General features: G+C 43.8%; 1 protein-coding gene across 13 annotated transcripts in view; it reads right to left on the reverse strand.

The window, feature by feature from the left end:
- ubap2l (ubiquitin associated protein 2-like) overlaps nucleotides 1–24,721 on the reverse strand; it is an 82,290-nt gene that overhangs the window by 21,664 nt on the left and 35,905 nt on the right. For 8 of the 13 annotated variants that reach the window (XM_070436471.1, XM_070436475.1, XM_070436473.1 and 5 more), the window contains 13 exons: nucleotides 22,984–23,046; nucleotides 22,811–22,863; nucleotides 22,345–22,430; nucleotides 20,092–20,269; nucleotides 14,624–14,819; nucleotides 14,094–14,368; nucleotides 13,664–13,836; nucleotides 13,367–13,475; nucleotides 13,106–13,142; nucleotides 12,572–12,770; nucleotides 7,858–7,924; nucleotides 7,395–7,715; nucleotides 3,591–3,689 (listed from right to left, as the gene is read on the reverse strand). In XM_070436471.1, coding sequence (XP_070292572.1) covers nucleotides 3,591–3,689; nucleotides 7,395–7,715; nucleotides 7,858–7,924; nucleotides 12,572–12,770; nucleotides 13,106–13,142; nucleotides 13,367–13,475; nucleotides 13,664–13,836; nucleotides 14,094–14,368; nucleotides 14,624–14,819; nucleotides 20,092–20,269; nucleotides 22,345–22,430; nucleotides 22,811–22,863; nucleotides 22,984–23,046 — 1,856 coding nt within the window. The remainder of the gene's footprint in view (nucleotides 1–3,590; nucleotides 3,690–7,394; nucleotides 7,716–7,857; nucleotides 7,925–12,571; nucleotides 12,771–13,105; nucleotides 13,143–13,366; nucleotides 13,476–13,663; nucleotides 13,837–14,093; nucleotides 14,369–14,623; nucleotides 14,820–20,091; nucleotides 20,270–22,344; nucleotides 22,431–22,810; nucleotides 22,864–22,983; nucleotides 23,047–24,721) is intronic. The other 5 variants (XM_070436478.1, XM_023975951.3, XM_070436479.1 and 2 more) reach the window with 1 other exon arrangement.

Genomic DNA, 24,721 nt, shown 5'->3' on the forward strand with positions numbered 1-24,721 from the left:
GTGAAGTGAACCAGTCCCTCCTGCAGCAAAGCACCCCCACAACATGATGCTGCCACCCCCGTGCTTCACGGTTGGGATTGTGTTCTTCGGCTTGCAAGTCTCCCCTTTTTCCTCCAAACATAATGATGGTCATTATGGCCAAACAGTTCTATTTTTGTATCATCACACCAGGGAAATTTCTCCAAAAAGTTCGATCTTTGTCCCCATGTGCAGTTGTAAACCGTAGTCTGGATTTTTATGGCGGTTTTGGAGCAGTGGCTTCTTCCTTGCTGAGCGGCCTTTCAGGTTATGTCGATATAGGACTCGTTTTACAGTGGATATAGATACTTTTGTACCTGTTTCCTCCAGCATCTTCACAAGGTCCTTTGCTGTTGTTCTGGGATTGATTTGCACTTTTCTCACCAAAGTACATTCATCTCTGCGAGACAGAACGCGTCTCCTGAGCAGTATGCTGGCTGCGTGGTCCCATGGTGTTTATACTTGCGTACTATGTTTGTACAGATGAATGTGGTACCTTCAGGCGTTTGGAAATTGCTCCCAGGATGAACCAGACTTGTGAGGTCTACAATTGTTTTTCTGAGGTCTTGGCTGATTTTGCTTGACATCATGGGAATATCAAAAGAAGAGACACTGAGTTGAAGGGGAAGTACACTCCTACATAATTATCCGTGAGAGAGTTGTGGCCACTTTCGTGTGTTTCCCGCAGCTTCAATTGAAGGGTGTTTTACTCTGTTGCGGTAAAACCATTTTTAATGTTGCGGTTTTCAATACAAATCCTTCCATTACACATTGGTCGCTTTCTCATTATAAAAACAGCGATGGTGACATTAAAATAGTGAGATTAATGCAACAGCTATTCATGACTTTATTATGTGTGCCTGCCTCGGCAACATAGGCTACAGAAATCACCATGAATGCATCCAATTCATTTAGGCAAGTGCATATTATTCCCACATTTTAGAATGTGATAATTTGAATATCAAATCATTGGCAATGCCTACAATTCATTATTCTTTTCACACTTCTTGCATGTTTTTTTTTAAAGGGGTTCTATATTAGGTCCTTTAGGCCCATGAACAATTATATACAGTGCATTCGGAGAGTATTCAGACCCCTTCACTTTTTCCAGATTTTGTTTATTATTATTCTAAAATGGCTAAAATGGCTTAAATAGTTATTCCCCCCTCAATCTACACACAATAACCCATAGTGACAAAGCAAAACCAAGTTTCGAGCTTTTTGCAAATTTATTAAAAATAAAAAAGACTTTAGTCCAATCAAATCAAATTTTATTTGTCACATGCGCCAAATACAACAGGTATACAACCTTACCGTGAAATGCTTACTTACAAGTCCTTAACCAAAAATGCAGGTAAGAAAATAGAGTTAAGAAAATATTTTGTCCTGGCACCTCCATTGGTGACAAGGCCTGCCACCGTTGAGTCGTCAGCAAACTTAATGATGGTGTTAGAGTCGTGTTTGGCCACGCAGTTCAGTTTGTGCGAACAGGGAGTACAAGTGGGGACTAAAAGCGCGCACCCCTGAGGGGCCCACATGTTGAGAATCAGCGTGGCAGATGTGTTGTTGCCTACCCTTACCACCTGGGGGCGGCACGTCAGGAAGTCCAGGATCCAGTTGCTGAGGGAGGTGTTTAGTCCCAAGGTCCTTAGCTTAGTGTTGAACGTTGAGATGCATTCACAGCATTTACTCAGTACTTTGTTGAAGCACCTTTGGCAGCGATTACAGCCTTGAGTATTGTTGGGTACAAGCTTGGCACACCTGTTTTTGGGGAGTTTATTTCATTCTTCTCTGCAGATCCTCTCAAGGTCTGTCAGGTTGGATGGGGAGTGTCGCCGCAGAGCTATTTACAGGTCTCTCCAGAGATGTTAGATYGGCTTCAAGTCCGGGCTCTGGCTGGGCCACTCAAGGACATTCAGAGACTTGTCCCGAAGCCCATCCTGCATTGTCTTGGCTGTGTGCTTAGGGTCGTTGTCCTGTTGGAAGGTGAACCATGGCCCCAGTCTAAGGTCCTGAGCGCTCTGGAGCAGGTTTTCATCAAAGATCTCTCTGTACTTTGCTCCCTCTGTTCATCTTTCCCTTGATCCTGACTAGTCTCCCAGTCCCTCCCCCCGGAAAAACATACCTACAGCATGTTGCCACCACCATGCTTCACCCAAGGGATGGTGCCAGGAATCCTCCAGACGTGAATCTTAGCATTCAGGCCAAATAGTTTCATCAGACCAGAGAATCTTGTTTCTCATGGTCTGAGAGTCTATTAGGTGACATTTGTGAAACTCCAAATGGGCTGTCATGTGCCTTTTACTGAGGAGTGTCTTCCATCTGACCACTCTACCATAAAGGCCTGATTGGTGGAGTGCTGCAGAGATGGTTGTCCTTCTGGAAGGTTCTCCCTTCGCCACAGGGGAACTCTGGAGCGCTGTCAGAGTGACCATCGGGTTCTTGGTCACCACCCTGACCAAGGCCCTTCTCCTTCGATTGCTCAGTTTGGCCGGGCGGCCAGCTCTAGGGAGAGTCTTGGAGGTTCYAAATTTCTTCCATTTAAGAATGGAGGTCACTGTGGGTCACTGTGTTCTTGGGGACCTTCAGCGCTGCAGAAATGCTTTGGTACCCWTCACCAGATCTGTGCCTCAACAGTCTTGTCTCGGAACTCTACGGACAATTCCTTCAACCTCATGGCTTGGTTTTTGCTCTGACATACACTGTCAACTGTGGGACCTTATATAGACAGGTGTGTGCCATTCTAAATCATGTCCAATCAATTGAATTTACCACAGGTAAATTGAAATCAATTAAAATCAAGTTGTAGAAACATCGAGGATGACGAATGGAAACAGGATGCACCTGAGCTCAATTTCAAGTCTCATAGCAAAGGGTCTGAACACTTATGTAAATTAAGTATTTCTATTTTTTTTCTAAAAACCTGTTTCGCTTTGTCATTATGGGGTATTGTGTGTAGATTGATGAGGAATTTTTAAATGTAATCCATTTTAGAATAAGGCTGAAAAGTAACAAAATGTGGAAAAAGTCAAGGGGTCTGAATACTTTCCGAAAGCACTGTAAATTATTATTTGTATTTTTTTAACCTTTATTTAACTAGGCAAGTCAGTTAAGACCAAATTCTTATTTACAGTGACGGCCTACCCCGGCCAAACCCGGACGACGCTGGGCCAATTGTGCGCCGCCCTATGGGACTCCCAATCACAGCCGGATGTGATGCAGCCTGGATTCGAACCAGGGACTGCAGTCACGCCTCTTGCACTGAGATGCAGTGCCTTAAACCGCTGCGCCACTCACACGTTATATTACATTGAGGTTCTTTAAAATTACAATTATGTGCTTGAAATAGTCCCTGAAAGTCTTTGAATTTGACTTGCCAATGTCTGTACGTACTCTGCTTAAAATATGTACAGTCCTAGGCCTACGTAGGTGGAGTTATGGGCCAATTTTAATATATTCCTATTAGTACACATGTGAAACTCCTTAAAAATTGTGTTTATTTAAAAAAAAAAAAAAATTATGTTGATCCCAATGTCATACATTGGCCCCATTATTTATAGAGACCTACTTACAGGGTAAGCATGGAGTAGCCCGGGGGCCATGATGTACGGGTTGGGCAGCAGAGGCGGCACTCCAGGCGGAAGGTTAGGAGGTGCTTTCCCTGTAAAGAGACCAGCAGAAACAAAAGACAAAACATATGAAATAATAGGATGGAAATTATAGTATTAGAAAAAGTAAACACATATAAAACACACTTCAAATTTACAACACGCTTTTACGTCCCACATCTAAAACTGAGACCCCTGTCAGCGTCCCAAATGGCACCCTATTCCTGTGCCTTCAGAAAGTACCCACACCCCTCGACTTTTTCCACATTTTGTTGAGTTACAGCCTGTATTTAAAATGGATTAAATTGAGATTTGTCATCACTTGTCTACACATAATACCAATGTCAATATGTTTTAAAACGAAAAGAAGAAATGCCTTCAGTCAATAAGCATTCAACCCCTTTGTTTTGGCAAGCATAAATAMGTTCAGGAGTAAAAATGTGCTTAACAAGTCACATAAGTTCCATGGACTTACTGTGTGTAATAGTGTTCTGCAGACTGCCCTATCCCATCTGGACAAGAGGAATAGCTACGTAAGAATGCTGTTCATTGACTATAGCTCAGCCTTCAACACCATAGTACCCTCCAAGCTCATCAATAAGCTCGGGGCCCTGGGTCAGAACCCCGCCCTGTGCAACTGGGTCCTGTACTTTCTGACAGGCAGCCCCCCAGGTGGTGAAGGTCRGAAACAACACCTCCACTTCACTGATCCTCAACACAGTGGCCCCACAAGGGTGCATGCTCAGCCCACTGCTGTACTCCCTGTTCACCCATGACTGCGTGGCCACGCTCGCAGTGGAGAAGGTGGAAAGCTTCAAGTTCCGCGGCGTACACATCGCCATGACAATCTGAAATGGTCCAGCCACACAGTCAGTGTGGTGAAGAAGGYGCAAYAGCACCTCTTCAACCTCAGGAGGCTGAAGAAATTTGGCTTGGCCCCTAAGACCCTCACTAACTTTTACAGATGCACAATTGAGAGCATCCTGTATCTGTATCACCGTCAGGGTCCCTGCTCATCTGCGTGAACGTGCCTTAGGCATGCTGCAAGGAGGCATGAGGACGGCAGATGTGGCCAGGGCAATAAATTGCAATGTCCGTACTGTGAGACGCCTAAGACGGACAGCTGATYGTCCTCGCAGTGGCAGACTACGTGTAACAACACCTACACAGGATCGGTACATCCGAACATCAAACCTGCGGGACAGGTACGGGATTGCAACAACTGCCCGAGTTACACCAGGAACGCACAATCCCTCCATCAGTGCTCAGACTGTCCGCAATAGGCTGAGAGAGGCTGGACTGAGGGCTTGTAGGCCTGTTGTAAAGCAGGTCCTCACCAGACATCACCGGCAACAACGTCGCCTATGGGCACAAACCCACCGTCGCTGGACCAGACAGGACTGGCAAAAAGGGCTCTTCACTGATGAGTCAYGGTTTTGTCTCACCAGGGGTGATGGTCAGATCCACGTTTATCGTCAAAGGAATGAGCGTTACACCGAGACCTGTACTCTGGAGTGGGAGGGTCCGTCATGGTCTGGGGTGGTGTGTCACAGCATCATCGGACTGAGCTTGCTGTCATTGCAGGCAATCTCAACACTGTGTGTTACAGGGAAGACATCCTCCTTTCTCATGTGGTACCCTTCCTGCAGGCTCATCCTGAGATGACCCTCCAGCATGACAATGCCACCAGCCATACTGCTCGTTCTGTGCGTGATTTCCTGCAAGACAGGAATGTCAGTGTTCTGCCATGGCCAGCGAAGAGCCCGGATCTCAATCCCATTGAGCACATCTGGGATCTTTTGGATCGGAGGGTGAGGGTTAGGGCCATTCCCCCCAGAAATGTCCGGGAACTTACAGGTGCCTTGGTGGAATAGTGAGGTAACATCTCACAGCAAGACCTGGCAAATCTGTTGCAGTCCATGAAGAATGCATTGCAATACTTAATGCAGCTGGTGGCCACACCAGATACTAACTGTTACTTTTGATTTKGACCCTCCCTTTGTTCAGGGACACATTATTCCATTTCTGTTAGTCATGTCTGTGGAACTTGTTCAATTTATGTCTCAGTTGTTGAGTGTTATGTTCATACAAATATTTACACATGTYAAGTTTGCTGAAAATAAACACAGTTGACAGTGAGAGGACGTTTTTTCCCCGCTGAGTTTATATACTGTATTCTATTCTACTGTATTTTAGTCAATGCCACTGACATTGCTCATTTCTTAATTCCATTCTTTTACTTTTAGATTTGTGTATTGTTGTGATTTAAAAAAATACTACTACACTGATGGAGCAAGGAACACAAGCATTTCGTTACGGCCGCAATAACATCTACTAAATGGGTGTATGTGAACAATATAATTTGATTTCATGAACAATCTTTTTTTTTTATGACTACATCTCTGTACTCCACACATACAATTATCTGTAAGGTCCCTCAGTTGAGCAGTGAATTTCAAACAGATTCAACCACAAAGACTAAGAAGGTTTCTCAATGCCTCGCAAAGGACACCTATTGGTAGATGGGTAAAAATAAAATAAACTGACATTGATTATCCCCTTTGAGCATGGTAAAGTTATTAATTACACTTTGGATGGTGTATCAATACACCCAGTCACTACAAAGATACATGCGTACTTCCTAACTCAGTTGCCGGAGAGGAACTAAACCGCTCAGGGATTTCAGCATGAGGCCAATAGTGACTTTAATGGCTGTGACCGAAACTGAGAAACTGATCCAACACTGTAGTTACATCACAATACTAACCTAATTGACAGAGTGAAACAGAAGCCTGTACAGAATGAAAAAATATTCCAAACGTGCATCCTGTTTGCAACAATGCACTAAAGTTATACTCAAAAAATGTGGCAAAGCAATTCCCTTTTTGTCCTGAATACAAAGTGATGTTTGGGGCAAATCCAATACATAACACATTACTGAGTACCACCATCCATATTTCCATGTATGGTGGTGGCTGCGTCACGTTATGGGTATGCTTGTAATCTTAAGGACTGGGGAGTTTTTCAGGTAAAAAAAATACATGGAATGGACCTAACCACAGGCAAAATCCTAGAGGAAAACCTGGTTCAGTCTGTTTTCCACCAGCCACTGAATTCGCCTTTCAGCAGGACAATGACCTAAAACACAATGCCAAACCTACACGAGTTGCTTACCAAGAAGTCAGTGAATGTTCCTGAGTTGCCTAGTTACAGTTTAGACTAAAATCTATGGCAAGACCTGAACATGGTTGTCTAGCAATGATCAACAACTAATTTGACAGAGCATGAAGAATTTTGAAAATAATAAATGGCCAAATGTTGCACAATCCAGGTGTGCAAAGCTCTTAGATACTTACCCAGAAAGACTCACAGCTGTAATCACTGCCAAAGGTTTTTCAACAAAGTATTCACTCAGGGGTGTGACCTGTATTTTATTTTCAATACACTTGCAAAAATGTTTTTAAAAAATGTCATTATGGTGTATTGTTTTCACTGTCATTATGGTGTATTGATGGGTGAGATTACCATTTTTTAAACCCAATTTGAATTTGGGCTGTAACAACAAAATCAGGAATAAGTCAAGGGGTGTGAATACTTTCTTTAGGCTCCGGTCAAAAGTAGTGCACTATATATACATTTACATTACATTTAAGTCATTTAGCAGACGCTCTTATCCAGAGCGACTTACAAATTGGTGCATTCACCTTATGATATAGGGAATAGGGTGCCATTTGGGACCCACACCCCTTAACCAAAAACCCATGTCTAACCTGAGGAGACTGCAGAGCTGCGTGAGGAGGCGGAGGAAGCGATAGCCTGGGCTTGGGCTGCTGTGGACATGGCTGCAGAGGCTATGGCTGGAGGTCCCATGGAGGCTGCTGTGTGGAGGCCCATAGCTACTAGGCTGCTGACGGGGCCCAGGCCCGAGGGGACCGACTGAGAAACTGTGTTCACTGAAGAGGGCTGAGGGGCCCCCATGGAGACCTGCTGAGCTGCTGCAGTCACCGACGAGGAAGAGGGGACCGAGGACCCCGCCGAGACAGAGGGGAAGGAGGAGGAGTGCAAGCTGGAGTTGTCTACGCTCTGGAGCTGTAAGGATGGATGAAGAGGGGATAGATGGAGAGGAGGTTATCATGATAAACAGGATTAAATCCTCAATAGGTTAAAGGATGCATCAATTACTACTTAATCTATCACAGGAAATTCTTTCTCTTCTCGCTCACACACTCACCATTAGACTGGCGTTGGATATGCAGACTTGTGATGGAGCAAGACTGTTCTGTTGTGTAGAAAGGGAACTGAGAGAGAACAAACAATCATCCATCAATTTAGTTGAATAAATAACCGTTATCCACTTGCACTACTAAAATCCAAACTCTTCAAATGTCACTCAAAATCATGATCACTACAGCATTCTTTGAAACATTCTTCAACCTGTTCAGCTCCAGTGTCCTCACGCGAATTGACCTACAAATTGTGCACAGGTCAACCACCGTGCAATGTCTACGTAAGATTTCTGCGATTCCAAGACAAATTACACATAGTGCTCTCGAGGGAAGGGCCATCTGAGCATTGAAAACGCACAGATCCGATAACTTGGTGGAAATTCAGAAGAGAAGCGCCTTCATGGACATAAAAAATTGCTTGTCCTTTGCATTCCAAGGCTGAAGCCGCTGCCTTCCTAGGAGAGAATAACCTTACCAGAAAAGATACCGGGCCAAGGTTAATACTACCGGGCCGTGCCCTATTTATTGAAACGATCATGAATAACAAAACGTACCTATTTTCGTTGTATTATGAAGGCGTTGTAAGTATAGAATGAATATCTTAATTATTCAGCTCTCAATTCTTTTGACCTCATGGCTGTGTGACCTTATATAGACAGGTGTGTGTGCACCCCCCCTGAACCCACCATAGGATCAGGCCCCACCCTGGACACCTCATTGGCTTTGGGCCTGAGGTGTACATTATGTTCCAAAGCTGTCATCAAGACAAAGGGTGGCTACGTTGAAGAATCTCAAATATATTTTTAATTTGCTTAACACTTTTTTGGTTACTACATGATTCCATGTGTTATTTCATAGTTTTGATGTCTTCACTATTATTCTGCAATGTAGAAAATAGTAAAAATAAAGAAATGCCCTTGAGTAGATGTGTCCAAACTWTTGACTGGTACTATGTATGCGCACACACACACCTGGAATTAATTTCAATTAACAAGTGTGCCTTGATAAAAGTTAATTTGCGGAATTTCTTTCTTCTTAACGCGTTTGAGCCAATCAGTTGTGTTGTGACGAGGTAGGGGTGGTATACAGAAGATAGCCCTATTTGGTAAAAGACCAATCTATATTATGGCAAGAACAGCTCAAATAAGCAAAGAGAAACGACTTTCCATGATTACTTTAAGACAGTCAATGCGTAAAATTTCAAGAACTTAGAAAGTTTCTTCAAGTGCAGTCGCAAAAACCATCAAGCACTATGATGAAACTGTCTCTCATGAGGACCGCCACAGGAAAGAAAGACCTAGAGCCACCTCTGCTGCAGAGGATAAGTTCATTAGAGTTAACTGCACCGCAGATTGCAGCCCAAATAAATGCTTCACAAAGTTCAAGTAAAAGACATCTCAACATCAACTGTTCAGAGGAGACTGCGTGAATCAGGCCTTCATGGTCGAAGTGCTGCAAAGAAACCACTACTAGAGGACACCAATAATAAGAAGTGACTTGCTTGGGCCAAGAAGACCGGTGGAAATCTGTCCTTTTGTCAATTTTAAATGTCTGGTTCCAACCGCCATGTCTTTKTGAGATGCAGAGTAGGTGAACGGATGATCTCCTCATGTGTGGTTCCCACCATGAAGCACGGAGAAAGAGGTGCGATGGGGTGGTGGTGCTTTGCTGGTGACACTGTCTGATTTATTTAGAATTCACAGCACACTTAACCAGCATGGCTACCACAGCATTCTGCAGCGATACGCCATCCCATTTGGTTTGCGCTTAGTGAGACTATCATTCGTTTTTTAACAGGTCAATGACACCTTCAGGCTGTGTAAGGGCTATTTGACCAAGAAGGAGAGTGATGGAGTGCTGCATCAGATGACCTGGCCTCCACAATCACCCGACCTCAAACCAGTTGAGATGGTTTGGGATGAGTCTGACCGCAGAGTGAAGGAAAAGCAGCCAACAAGTGCTCAGCATATTTGGGAAATCCTTCAAGACTGTTGGAAAAGCATTCCAGGTGAAGCTGGTTGAGAGAATGCCAAGAGTGTGAAAATCTGTCATCAAGGCAAATGGTGGCTACTTTGAAGAATCTCAAATATGACATATATTTGGATTTGTTTATGTGTATATAAGCTCACAAAAAAAAAAAACATCCTCACTGTCAACTGCGTTTATTTTCAGCAAATTTAACAGTTCCACAGACATACAGAGACTAACAGAAATTTAATAATGTGTCCCTGAACAAGGGGGGGGGAGGGGGCAAAATCAAAAGTAACAGTCAGTAGCTGGTGTGGCCACCAGCTGCATTAAGTACTGCTCCTCATGGACTGCACCAGATTTGCCAGGTCTTGCTGTGAGATGTTCTCTCACTCTACCACCAAGGCACCTGCAAGTTCTCAGACATTTCTGGGGGGTATTGGCCTTAGCCCTCATCTCCGATCCAACAGGTCCCAGACATGCTCAATGGGATTGAGATGCGGGCTCGTCGCTGGCCATGGCAGAACACTGACATTTCTGTCTTGCAGGAAATCAGCCATACTGCTCGATCTGTGTGTGGTGGCATTGTCATGCTGGAGGGTCATGTCAGGATGAGCGTGCAGGAAGGGTACCACATGAGGGAGAAGGATGTCTTCCCTGAAACGCACAGTGTTGAGATTGCCTGCAATGACAACAAGCTCAGTCCGATGATGCTGTGACACACCACCCCAGACCATGACGGACCCTCCCACTCCAGAGTACAGGCCTCTAACGCTAAATCCTTCGACAATAAACACGAATCCGACCATCACCCCTGGTGAGACAAAACCGCGACTCAACAGCGAAGAGACCTTTTTGCCAGTCCTGTCTGGTCCAGCGACAGTGGGTTTGTGCCCATAGGCGACGCATAGAAGTAGTCCTATAGGCTACCTGGCCTGCGCACAAATGTAGGCATACAAAATGTGCCCATTTGGGGGATCTGATAGTATTTCTGATTGACTTAACGCACCACCACTAATGACCTGTGGAGCTTCTCAAAGTAATGTTTTCATCACCTCAAACAGCAAGCAGGGTCTGTTTTTACATCCATTACAGTAGTTCCTCAATGTATTTGAAAAATCTTTCCAGCTCTCTTCTTTTCAATAACCACTCAACGTGAAAGGGAAAAAATGTCATGCTCTGATCCAATGGAAACGTCATAAAATAGTGCTTATCAGTGCTTCACTAGACTGAAATAGGTTCCGGTACTCATTTTGGGCTGGTACTGTTTTTATATTTAGGTGGAGGAGCTCCACAATACTTTTGAGCTAATATTATTTAAGAGGAACAGGAGATCAAGCAGTAGAACATTTGAGGTGCCGGTACTCTGCTCCGGTGAGCTCCTGCCAAAGGCAAGCACTGCTTCTTATCCCTTGCGCAAATAACCTTCAGCTGTGTCTGTCCCGAGCTCATGGGGGCAGGAAACTCTGAGGGCCCAGAATTTTTTTTACAATGTTGTAAGTTTGCTAGCAAGCTTCAGGCTGGACCAAAGTTAAAAGTTTATACAATGTTTCAAATTCGTTGCAGACAGGCCATGTGATTTGTAAGATATTTATTTTTTAAATCAAGATATTTTCTACCTCCAGGCTGCAGTGTTTTTATTTGTTGACTTTAAGTAGACCTTTTTTTATATAGTTGGCAATGGCAATAGAAGTTACTTTATAGGTTTGTATCATTTTCATTTACATTTTTATAGAATTTTGATTAACCACATGACAATGCATCGGTGACATTGTCCCCACAGTGATACATGCCCCAACCAGAAGCCATGGATTACAGGCAACATCCGCACTGAGCTAAAGGGTACAGCTGCCGCTTTCAAGGAGTTGGACTCTAACCTGGACGCTTATAAGAAATCCTACTACGCCCTAAGACGAACCATCAAACAGGCAAAGCATCAATACAGGACTAAGATTGAATCCTACTACACCGGCTCCAATGTTCGTCAGATGTGGCAGGTCTTGCAAACTACTAGGGACTACAAATGGAAACCCAGTGGCAAGCCTACCAGACGAGCTAAATGACTTCCTATCCGCACTTCGAGGCAAGCAACACTGAAGCATGCATGAAAGCACCAGCTGTTCCAGCCCACTGCCGATGTAAGTTCTTTAAACAGGTCAACATTCACAAGGCTGCAGGGTTACTAGGACGTGTACTCTGAGCATCGGCTGACCAACTGGCAAGTGTCTTCACTGACATTTTCAACCTGTACCTGGCTGAGTCTGTAATACCTACGTTTCAAGCAGACCACCATAGTCCCTGTGCCCAAGAACACCAAGGTAACCTGCCTAAATGACTACCGACCCGTAACACTCACGTTTGTAACCATGAAGTGCTTTGAAAGGGTGGTCATGGCTCACATCAACATCATCATCCCAGAATCCCTAGACCCACTCCAATTTGCATACCACCCCAACAAAGGGTATATAACAAAGTATTGAGATAAACTTTTGTTATTGACCAAATACTTATTTTCCACCATAATTTGCAAATAAATTCATAAAAATTCCTACAATGTGATTTTCTGGATTTTTTTTTCTCATTTTCTCTGTCATAGTTGAAGTGTACCTATGATGAAAATTACAGGCCTCTCTCATCTTTTTAAGTGGGAGAACTTGCACAATTGGTGGCTGACTAACTACTTTTTTGCCCCACTGTATATAAAAATGACACTTAAGCCCTTTGTTCAAACCATCCAGGGTACCCTCTTACTTGCTGTGCTGAGACATGGTATTCGGGGGCAGGTCTTCATTGTGCCCCAGAGCGCTGAGCGACGACTGCTTTGATGTGGTCAACAAGGAGGCGGGCCCTGAGCCACTGTCCGTCAGTGTAGCCATGGAGACTGACTCGGGTGCGACCGAAACAGAGGCTGACTTCACAGACACTGCAGATCCTGCTGCAGCTGGGCAGACTGAACAGAGACAAGATGGAGGGAGAGATGGATTCTGGAATTAGTGCCAACCCAGATGGACGACAGCTCTACAATACACATACTGTCTGATTGGGGAGATTGTCCATAGATTGCCATTCCAAGCCGTTTCCTCTTTAAGGGTTACTTTGAATGAATAGCCATAAAATACTAACAGAGGACCACAAAATAACAGGCCATGGTTCCGGAGTACTTAACCTACATCCAGGAAATGCATAGTAGCGGAGTAACACTTCACACGGTTGCCAGGACGGCCATAACTCCCATATATTCAGACTTCCTTCACTGCAAACCCACTAACTACCAAAATGACTCACCTTCTACAGATTGCGTATGTACTGAACTGAATCCATTCTGAAAAAAACAAGTTCAAGTGGGCTTGTTAGGGTACAGTAACATAGGGGAGACATTTCCATAGCAACAGTCCATTCAGTAACAGAGGGAGCTGTTCAAAGAAAAGTGAACAGAGCAATTTATTTTGTATTTATCTTGGAATAAACGCAATATGAATGGAGGAATGAATCACAAGGAGACACAGCGATATGAACAGCGCAATGAATGAATGAATGGAGGCTCACGTCAATGTCTTTCTGCGGGGAGGAGACGGTGGGGTAGCGCCGGGCCTGAGGAGCCCTCTGGTCATACATGTCCATCTGACTGGGGTTGGACAGGGAGGGAGTTGCCTCACTGGAGGAAAAGCAGGGAGATTATATAAAGCCAAAGGCTACTTTGAGAAAGGAGAAGGAGTCCAGTCTCAAAGCTCAAGTGGAGCCAAGTGATAAGAGATGCTTCACATGGGTCTGTTTGTGGTGTTGTACAAGACCCCATCTTACACAAATTGTGCTGTGTCTGGTATGACTGAGATGAGTGCTCACCTGCTGGGGCTTGTGTAGAGGCAGTTCTGAACCTGGCAGCCTGGCGAGGTGGTGGCGGGGATGATGTCGTACTCCTGGAGCACGGGTTCAGAGCCAAACTGCAGCGCTCCAAACTGCAGGTTGAGCCCAGAGATGTCTGCCGAGCCAGGCATCTCCACCGGCGTCGCTGGGATCTGGAATAAAATATAATAAAGATATGGTTGATGTCAGGGAAAGCAAGGAAAATAAGTTATGAAAAAGTAGGGAGAGGTAGGGATACATAGGGGTTTGGCAAAGAGTGCTGAAAGTAAAGTGAATTTGTGCTCACTGTTTTCTGCGAGTGAGCTAGTGTTACCTGAGGAAAATAATTAGAAGCTGGGCGCAGCATGACCGGCCATTCACTCTCTTTACACCGTCCTTGTATGTCTTTGTATCAGTGTTGAGCTGTTACCTTGGTGGTGATGGAGGTCCTCTTCTTCTGCTGCTTGAGCTTGTGCTGCTGCAATGGCAGGGGGCTGGAGTCCTGGGCGTCCGGCGAGCTAGGGGGCACCGCCATTTTGGGGAGGGAGGACGCGGGGGGCGCCATGAGGGACGGGGGGGTGCTCTGTGGGGGCAGGGAGGAGGAGACGGCAGGGGGGAGGAAGGTATCCAACACGGAGGTGGATTGGTAGGGCTGGCGCTTTGTGAAGGGGCTATGGGCCGCAGGCTCCGGCTGGGCGTTCATGTCTGGGGGGGTGATTAGAGAAAGGAAGGTAGAGGCTACACCTGATGGCTAATAAACTTAAAACAAATATCTGAATCTGAACCTTGCATAGGGCAATGAAGATGTGTCCTCTTCATAAACATAAATACCAGTGATGTAGGCATTTCTAACTCTCTGCAAACTCAAGTCAGTCTAGCCCATATGTACACCCCCTACTTTACTTGACAACCATCCAAACTGCCTCTATAGTCACGGTATCTCCTTGAGTGTCCTCTTACCATACTGGCCCAGCGCTGCAGGGCTGGTGTCCCAGGAGGAGGGGGTAGGTTGTCCTGTTTGGGAGTGCTGGGCAGCCAGCTGAGCCAAGGCCTGGGCAGTCTTAAACTGCTCCAAGAACTGAGAGCCGCTGGTCGTCCCTGTGCTGCCTCCTTTAGGGTCCCCTACTTCACCGAAGCCCTTGCTTAGCATGCTCACCTGCATGGGAACAAAAGAGGAGGAACTGACATTCTGCAAGTTTTAGGAACGAGTGTGGAACAGAATAGAACAGCTGTGCTGGTTTATTGCTAGAAAACTTAAAGTGGAACTGACTGGATTTTAGCAACATTAAGTCTTATTCAAATCTGTTCATACAGTGCATTCGGAAAGTAGTCAGACACTGACTTTTTCCACTTAAATTGTTTTTCCCCCCCTCAATCTACACACAATACCCCATGACATAGAAAAAAAGTTTAGAAATTGTAGCAAATGTATTTTTTTATCTACTGAAATAGCACATTTAAATACGTATTCAGACCCTTTACTCAGTACATTGTTGAAGCACCTTTAGCAGCGATTACAGCCTCGAGTCTTCTTGGGTATGACACTACAAGCTTTGCACACCTATATTTGTGAAGTTTCTCCCATTTTTCTCTGCAGATCCACATAAGCTCTGTCAGGCTGGATGGGGAGCGTCGCTGCACAGCTAAGTCCAGGCTCTGGCTGGGCCACTCAAGGACATTCAGAGACTCCTGCATTGACTTGGCTGTGTGCTTAGGGTTGTTGTCCTGTTGGAAAGTGAAGCTTCACCCCAGTATGAGGTTCTGAAGCAGGTTTTTATTAAGGATCTCTCTGTACTTTGCGCCATTCATCTTTCTCGATCCGTGACCAAGGCCCTTCACCCACAATTGCTCAGTTTGGCCATGCGGCCAGCTCTAGGAAGAGTCTTGGTGGTTCCATACTTCTTCCATTTAAGAATGATGGAGGCCACTGTGTTATTGGGGACCTTCAATGCTGCAGAAATGTGTTGGTACCCTTCCCCAGATCTGTGCCTTGACGCAATCCTATCTCGAATCTCTACGGATCTCTACGAATCTCTATCTCCTTCGACCACATGGCTTGGAGTTTTCTCTGACATGCACGCCAATCAAGTAGAAACATCAAGGATGATCAATGAAAACAGGATGCCGCTGACTTCAATTTTGAATGTCATGGCAAAGGGTCTGAATACTTATGTAAATAAGGTATGTTTTTTTTATTTGTAATACATTTGCAAATGTATTGTGTGTAGATTGATGATCCATTTTAAAATTATCCAGTTTAAAATAAGGCTGTAACGTAACAAAATGTGGACAGTAAAGGGGTCTGAATACTTTCCGAATGCACTGTATACCCCCAGGAAGAATGACACTTTTTTTTGACAAGCGAGCACTTGGTCATTTTCACGTTTTCAAAAATTCTTAGAATGTTTGGGAATTAYGTATCGTAAGCCATTTGTGAACATTCTAAATTAATATAGAGTGGGAAAGCGGCCGTGCGATTGGACAATTAATAGACACTGCAGTAAATAAAACATTTGTCTCGTCCATGACCGAAGTCTACGCAGACCAGTGCACCATAGCCAAATCAGAGCTACAGTAGGCCTTTATAAAACAAGCCATTTGCCACACGGGCCTGCCATCATTCACTTTGAATGGGACTGTGTCTTTACAGGCAGTTGCAACAGCACAACTTTAGATTAGAACGCATTTGGCAAAAGCCACCAAATACACCTTAACGGATTTCTGCAAATACAGTACCAGTCAAAAGTTTAGACACCTATTAATTCAAAGGTATTTCTTTATTTTCATTATTTTCTACATTGTAGAAGACATCAAAACTATGAAACTATAACACATATGTAATCATATAGTAACCAAAAAAAGTGTTAAACAAATCAAAATCCATTTTATATTTGAGATTCTTCAAAGTAGCCACCTATTGCCTTGATAACAACTTTTCACACACTTGGAATTCTCTCAACCAGCTTCATGAGGTAGTCACTTGGAACGCATTTCAATTAACAGGTGTAACTTGTTAATAATTTGTGTTGTGACAAGGTAGGGGTGGTATACTGAAGATAGCCCTATTTGGTAAAAGCCCAAGTCCATATTATGGCAAGAACAGCTCAAATAAGCAAAAAGAAACGACATTCCATCATTACTTTAAGACATGGTCAGTCGACCTTTGAACGTTTATTCAAGTGCAGTTGCAAAAACCATCAAGCGCTATGATGAAACTGGCTCTCATGAGAACCACCACAGGAAAGGAAGGCCCAGAATTACCTTTGCTCCAGAGGATAAGTTCAATAGAGTTACCAGCCTCAGAAATCAGCAATTAACTGCACCTCAGATTGCAGCCCAAATAAATGATTCACAGAGTTCAAGTAACAGACACATCTCAACATCAACTGTTCAGAGGAGACTGCATGAATCAGGCCATCATGGTCGAATTGCTGGAAAGAAACCACAAAAGGACACAAATAAGAAGCGACTTGCTTGGGCCAAGAAACACGAGCAATGGACATTAGACCGGTGGAAATCTGTCCTTTGGTTTGCTGAGCCCAAATTTGAGATTTTTGTTTCTTTATGAGACGCAGAGTAGGTGAACGGATGATCTCCGCATGTGTGGTTCCCACCGTGAAGCATGGAGGAGGTGTGATGGCACTTTGCTGGTGATACTGTCAGTGATTTATTTAGAATTCAAGGCACACTTAACCAGCATGGCTACCACAGCATTCTACAGTGATACGCCATCCCATTTGGTTTGCGCTTAGTGGGAATATAATTCGTTTTTCAACAGGACAATGACCCAACACCCCTCCGGGCTGTGTAAGGCCAATTTGACCAAGGAGAGTGATGGGGTGCTGCTTCAGATGACCTGGCCTCCACACTCACCCGACCTCAACCCAATTGAGATGATTGGGATGAGTTGGACCGCAGAGTGAAAGAAAAGTAGCCAACAAGTGCTTTGCATATGTGGGAACTCCTTCAAGACTGTTGGAAAAGCATTCCAGGTGAAGCTGATTTACTTTGAAGAGTCAAAAATATAAAATATATTTGGATTTGTTTAACACTTTTTTGGTTACTACATGATTCCATATGTGTTAATTCATAGATTTGATGTCTATAATCAAAATAAAGAAAGACCCTTGAATGAGTAGTTGTCCAAACATTTGACTGGTACTGTATGTAAATACCACGGGAGTCCTCTTACATTTGGGAACTTTACAGTCCTATTGATCAAACAACCATAAAAAGGCAGGCCAGCAAGATCAACAACTAATGCTAGCCAGAGGAAGATGGGCTAAAATCTAACGAAAGAACATTCGATAAACCCTCAAACTTTTTCTGCTAGTGGGCCGTCACAACTGCACTAATAAACAAATGGGGAATAAATAGTAAGTAGCCTGTTCTTCCTTCTGCAGCTTGCCTGCTAATGCATTCTTATCCCAACCAAGCACCCAAGCTAACTGGCTAAAGTTGGCCAGCTTGTTACTTCCAGACACAAATGAGAGAACACCTCACTCTGACCATTTTACTTGCCATAGCAGAGCTGGTTAGGCTGTTTACATGTTATCTGGAGCGTTCGTGACTAACCATAACTTTTTTATTTTGCCTTTTTTTTACTGACACCAGTCATATTCTGCGGGTGTTGCACGTTTGTAAATTCATCAGTTATTCTGCACTCTGGCACACAGATGAGAGTGCTCTGAAATCGGAGTTGATAGCATGTCTTGCATTCGCAAACTGACTCTGGCTAACTGGATAACAGTCGTTCAGGTTCAGCATAGTGATTCACATTTCTGGCTAGCTAACCTAGCTCACCAAATGACAAATGTATCTCCAGCTGTGTAGCCAGCGAAAAATKTTATGAGGGGAGAAAGTCAGTCACTCACCAACTGCTCCAATGACATCCATCCTCCTAGAAGCTAGCTATCGTTAGGCTCTGTGTTTGTAGCTTGCTCCATAAATAGATATGCTAGCCTACTAGCCACATTATGACTGACTTGTGATCATTGCCCTTGCTAGTTTGATTGAATTGACATTAGGGCTGGGCGATATGGCCAAAATAGCATATCAGGTATAAAAAAAATAAAAGACAATATTATGTTTTATTAATATTAAGTCATTTCAATGGGTCTTTCTCTATTCCAATTGTTTTATACTGTTCAATTCAACCAACAATTATCAATCTCTGCATTTCCTGCACTCACACTGTCACGTAGGGCTGCACGATATGGGCAAACAATCTCAGCCTTATTTTTAACCAAATGTTGCAATTGCGATTTGAGCAAAACACTTGGGTAAACTGTAGGAATCATGGAAATGGAATTACTCTAAATCTATAGTTAGAATTTAAAAGTGGGCACTTTGAATACAGTCTGACATGACAACGAATGAAAATGCCAGTGAATAGTTATTGTGACAGGGTAGCAACCAAACTGTTGACAAGTGTTTCCTAGGGGACCCTGTAATATTTGGCTACATTGAATGTTAGCTATTCATGTAGCTAACATTCATCCAATGCATATTCCTCTTTGATTTAGAAGATACTGTTGCACAAACATGCTGATTTAGGTCTACACCATCACTGGTATTATCAGGCTGTATAGCTAGTTACATTTGCTCTGACTCAGTACATTTATTAGCTAGCTAGATAGCCAGCCGGCTAGCGATTAGCGGAAACACAAACTAATAGTGTAATTATAGAACGCTGGTGGATTTATATTAAGAAGCAAAGTGAAAACAGCATCGTTGTCATCATTGTTGCATGTACTGTATTGACCACTGAACGCAAGTGTCTCGTGGTCGAGGAACAACAAATGCGCTCCTTGAGCGACAGGGTGAGGGGCTAGGTCTTTGTGGAAAGCGGCATGGAGAAAGAGAGGACTCAAGTAGTGAAGTAAACTATAAAAATAGACATTACACAAAGCGTATCACATTTAGCAAACCAAACATTCAAATACCAGTATAGAAGGTAAACAAACCAGTTTGTGCATCAATACCGCTATATTGTCATATACGGTATACCTCCCAGCCCTAATTGACATTCCCAGGCTTAGTTACAATCGTCCATTTTTGGCCAGAATATTGAGTCATTGAAACAAACAGTGCATCCTGAATGAAGGCAGCAAACAATGTACCAGGCCAGCTGTGATTTACAACCGGATAGCAATATTCTCTGGACTACAAAGAAATGTATTGGTGAATGATATTAATCATGCATTGAACTGCAGCCATCTATTCTGCCAACAATGCCTTACTGTACATCATGGAATGTTGAGTCAAATATAACCTATTTTTAAAACCTAAAGTTGGTTTGGTAGAATAAACTGTGAATTTGATATTTTTGGGCAAAGTAGTTTAAAACGTGGTCAGTTCCACTTCAAGTACAGTCAGTAAAACTGTAGAATTGAGAAGAAGCTGTTGTGTGTGTCCTGTGGGCTCACCACGCTGTGCTGGTTGTAAGGGGTGCTGCTGGAGGGGGGATGTGACAGCGGCACACCCTGCTTGGAGTTGCTGAAGACCAGTGACTGGGGGAGAGAGGGGGGCTGGCTGGCCTTCATGGGGCCCAGGGCCTCTGAGGAGGATGGGGGAGTCTTCCCCAACAGCACAGCCAGGTCAATCCTGCAGGGGACAGAGGTCACAGATCGTAAGTTATTAGCCTTGTCCAAGCCAGAACGGCCCATAGGGCAGTAGCTCATCTCTTGCTTCTGTAGCGTGAGTCAGCTTGATGTACAAGTACACCCCCTGGACAGAATGCTAACCTATTACAGGGTCTGTGCAACAGATGTTGTTCTGATTCATGTTAGCTAACCAATTGTATGTATGAAAGTACGTTTTGGGGTTGATGAAACCTGATACAGAGCTGGAAATCATAGCCATAACACAAGTGCTTGAATTACAAAATTGGAATTTCTCAGTAACTCTGGCCATGACTAGACTGCAGTTTGATGATGTTGAAGATGAATGGTTTAAATGGACACGAGTCAAGATACACACCCTAATAAAAAAATGCATGGCTTTCAGTGAGTGGTTGAGGAGCTTAGCCAAATACATTTAAACTCAGTTTAACAATTCCTGACATTTAATCCTAGTAAAAATTCCCTGTCTTAGGTCAGTTAGGATCACCACTATTTGAAGAATGTGAAATGTCAGAATAATAGTAGAAAATAAAAAATGTAATAAATATTCCCCCATCACATTCCCAGTGGGTCAGAAGTTTACACACACTCAATTAGTATTTGGTAGCATTGCCTTTACATTGTTTAACTTCGGTCAAACGTTTCGAGTAGCCCTCCACAAGCTTCCCACAATACGTTGGGTGAATTTTGGCCTACCGTATTCCTCCTGACAGAGCTGGTGTAACTGAGTCAGGTTTGTAGGCCAACTTGCTAGCACACACTTTATCAGTTCTGCCCAAAAATGTTCTATAGGATTGAGGTCAGGGCTTTGTGATGGCCACTCCAATACCTTGACTTTGTTGTCCTTAAGCCATTTTGCCACAACTTTGGAAGTATGCTTGGGGCCATTGTCCATTTGGAAGAGCCATTTGCGACCAAACTTTAAATTCCTGACTGATGTCTTGAGATGTTACTTCAATATATCCACAGAATTTTCCTCCCTCATGATGCTATCTATTTTGTGAAGGGCACCAGTCCCTCCTGCAGCAAAGCACCCCCACATCATGATGCTGCCACCCTCGTGCTTCACGGTTGGGATGGTGTTCTTCGGCTTGCAAGCATCCCCCTTTTTCCTCCAAACATAACAATGGTCATTATGGCCAAACAGTTCTATTTTTGTTTCATCAGACCAGAGGACATTTCTTAATTTCTCTTTCTTTGTCCCCATGTGCAGTTGCAAACCGTAGTCTGGCTTTTTTATGGCGGTTTTGGAGCAGTGGCTTCTTCCTTGCTGAGCGGCCTTTCAGCTTATGTCGATATAGGACTCGTTTTACTGTGGATATAGATACTTTTGTACCGGTTTCCTCCAGCATCTTCACAAGGTCCTTTGCTGTTGTTCTGGGATTGATTTGCACTTTTCGCACCAAAGTACATTCTTCTCTAGGAGACAGAACGCGTCTCCTTCCTGAGTGGTATGACGGCTGCGTGGTCCCATGATGTTTATACTTACGTACTATTGTTTGTACAGATGAACGTGGTACCTTCAGGCGTTTGGACATTTCTCCAAAGGATGAACAAGACTTGTGGAGGTCTTGGCTGATTTCTTTTGATTTGCCCATGATGTCAAGCAAAGAGGCACTGAGTTTTAAAGTAGGCCTTGAAATACATCCACAGGTACACCTGAAATTGACTCAAATTATGTCAAATAGCCTATCAGAAGCTTCTAAAGCCATGACATCATTTTCTGGAATTTTCTAAGCTGTTTAAAGGCACAGTCAACTTAGTGTATGTAAACTTTTGACCCACTGGAATTGTGATACAGTGAATTATAAATGAAATAATCTGCCTGTAAACAATTGCTGGAAAATGATTGTGTCATGCACAAAGTAGATGTCCTAACCGACTTGCCAAAACAATAGTTTGTTAACAAGAAATTTGTGGAGTGGTTGAAAAACGAGTTTTAATGACACCAACATAAGTGTATGTAAACTTCCGACTTCAACTGTATATGTGTGATAGCATGACTGTAGATTAGATTAGGCTGTCAGTGTGTCTGCATGCCGCATCAGGCCTGCCCACCGCTGTCCTGCAGTGATGGTGACATTCTCCCGGGGGAGTGGCATGGAGGCCACACTGGAGGCTGTGAAGATCTTGGTCTCTGACAGCTAGAGAGAAGGACAGAGAAATGAAGAAGATCAGCATTAAAGGGATCAAGCCATAACTAAATGCATTAACCTAAAACTACAAACAGAAGAATAAAGCAGATGGCTGGAGTATTCCAATAGGAGTGTTCCCTATATAACACCAGAGAGCCTCTGTTAGATCTGTAGCTATTTGGGCATAAGCAACGCCAAGTTCAGTGTTCAGGCTTTTTTGAACATCTGGGTACATATGCAGAACRTCCATAAAATGTGATTTTGGTGATATATATGTTTTTTTAAACTGGTCAAAAGAGGATCTGCCAAAATATGGACAGTACATCAAGGCATACAACAAATAGGCATACCACCAAATCAATAAATAGGCATAGTAAAAAGGTACTTACGTCCTCATTCCAGTCCTCAGTACCCCACTCTTCTGTTGCGCTCCTCCAGGCACCTATAGGAATGTAAAGAAAGAAAGAAACTGTACTGAGTATTAGGTTTCAAACCAACCAGGCATCAAACAGAAAAGGAGATGTGATGTTTAGGGCCTCAGAAGGTGGTGGTTCAATCTTACTAGGTACAGAGTCAAATTTGGGTTGGTAATTTGTTCCCTCTCCTCCCGCTGTGTACTCAATCCCTACAAGAAAAGAGAAGTGAGAGGTGAGACCTGTGGCAAGATTAGAGGGGTATACTACATACCGTGTTTGAGGAGTTAGCGAGAACTTTGGTCATCTCTCAGTTCAACTAGGGATAACCGGTAACACGAAAGTAGCTCACCTTTTAGCCAGGCAAATTTCTATAGCAACAAATCCTTCAGAACTAACCGGGCTAACTCCATTTATCCTGAATGACGCGTCTGAGCCGTGAGTTGAGGAGCAATGAAATCAGATTCCCTCCCTCTTGCAAAGACTGCCTCATCATGCCCTTCATTTGACTGATTAAATATTTTATAAAAACATTGTGTAATTAAAAAAAAAATAATTAAGGTGTAACTGTACACATGTTCATACCGGTTGGTCCAGTTGAACTGAGACCTCGGGTCGCGCTGAACCCAAATTAATACATACAAATGTTTTTACAAAATAAAAACACTAGACCTATAGGCTATGCCTACGCTGCGTTGTAGGCCTATGCCTCTTGAGTAAATCTGAGCTGAAAATTACGTCAGGCTATTCCGTTAAATCTAGAGCCTATGCAAACATTTATCAAAGTTCTAATCTTAATTGGTGCATTTCAAACAGTCCATTAGTTTGGAGCAACGGGGAACTAAACTCAGCAAAAAAAGAAACGGCCCTTTCTCAGGACCCTGTCTTTCAAAGATAATTCGTAAAAATCCAAATAACTTCACAGATCTTCATTGTAAAGGGTTTTAACACTGTTTCCCATGCTTGTTCAATAAAGCATAAACGATTAATGAAAATGCAACTGTGGAACGGTCGTTAAGACACTAACCGCTTACACGCAGTATGCAATTGAGGTCACAGTTATGAAAACTTAGGATACTAAAGGCCTTAGGCAAGCAGCAAGGAGACATGAGGACTGCAGATGTGGCCAGGGCAATAAATTGCAATGTCCGTACTGTGAGACGCCTAAGACAGCGCTACAGGGAGACAGGATGATCATCCTCGCAGTGGCAGCTGATCGTCCTCGCAGTGGCAGACCACGTGTAACAACACCTGCACAGGATCGGTACATCCGAACATCACACCTGCGGGACAGGTACAGGATGGCAACAAGCGGGATCGACTTGGAGGTGGAGGGTCCATCATGGTCTGGGGCGGTGTGTCACAGCATCATCAGACTGAGCTTGTTGTCATTGCAGGCAATCTCAACACTGTGCGTTACAGGGAAGACATCCTCCTCCCTCATGTGGTACCCTTCCTGCAGGCTCATCCTGACATGACCCTCCAACATGACAATGCCACCAGCCATACTGCTCATTCTGTGCGTGATTTCCTGAAGACAGGAATGTCAGTGTTCTGCCATGGCCAGCAAAGAGCCCAGATCTCAATCCCATTGAGCACATCTGGGACCTGTTGGATCAGAGGGTGAGGGCCAGGGCCATTCCCCCCAGAAATGTCCGGGAACTTGCAGGTGCCTTGGTGGAAGAGTGGGGTAACATCTCACAGCAAGAACTGGCAAATCTGGTGCAGTCCATGAGGAAGAGATGCACTGCAGTACTTAATGCAGCTGGTGGCCACACCAGATACTGTTACTTCTGACCCCCCCTTTGTTCAGGGACACATTATTCAATTTCTGTTAATCACATGTCTGTGGAACTTGTTCAGTTCATGTCTCAGTTGATGAATCTT

The sequence above is a fragment of the Salvelinus sp. IW2-2015 genome, linkage group LG31 (assembly GCF_002910315.2).
Source record: "Salvelinus sp. IW2-2015 linkage group LG31, ASM291031v2, whole genome shotgun sequence".
Lineage (NCBI taxonomy): Eukaryota > Metazoa > Chordata > Actinopteri > Salmoniformes > Salmonidae > Salvelinus > Salvelinus sp. IW2-2015.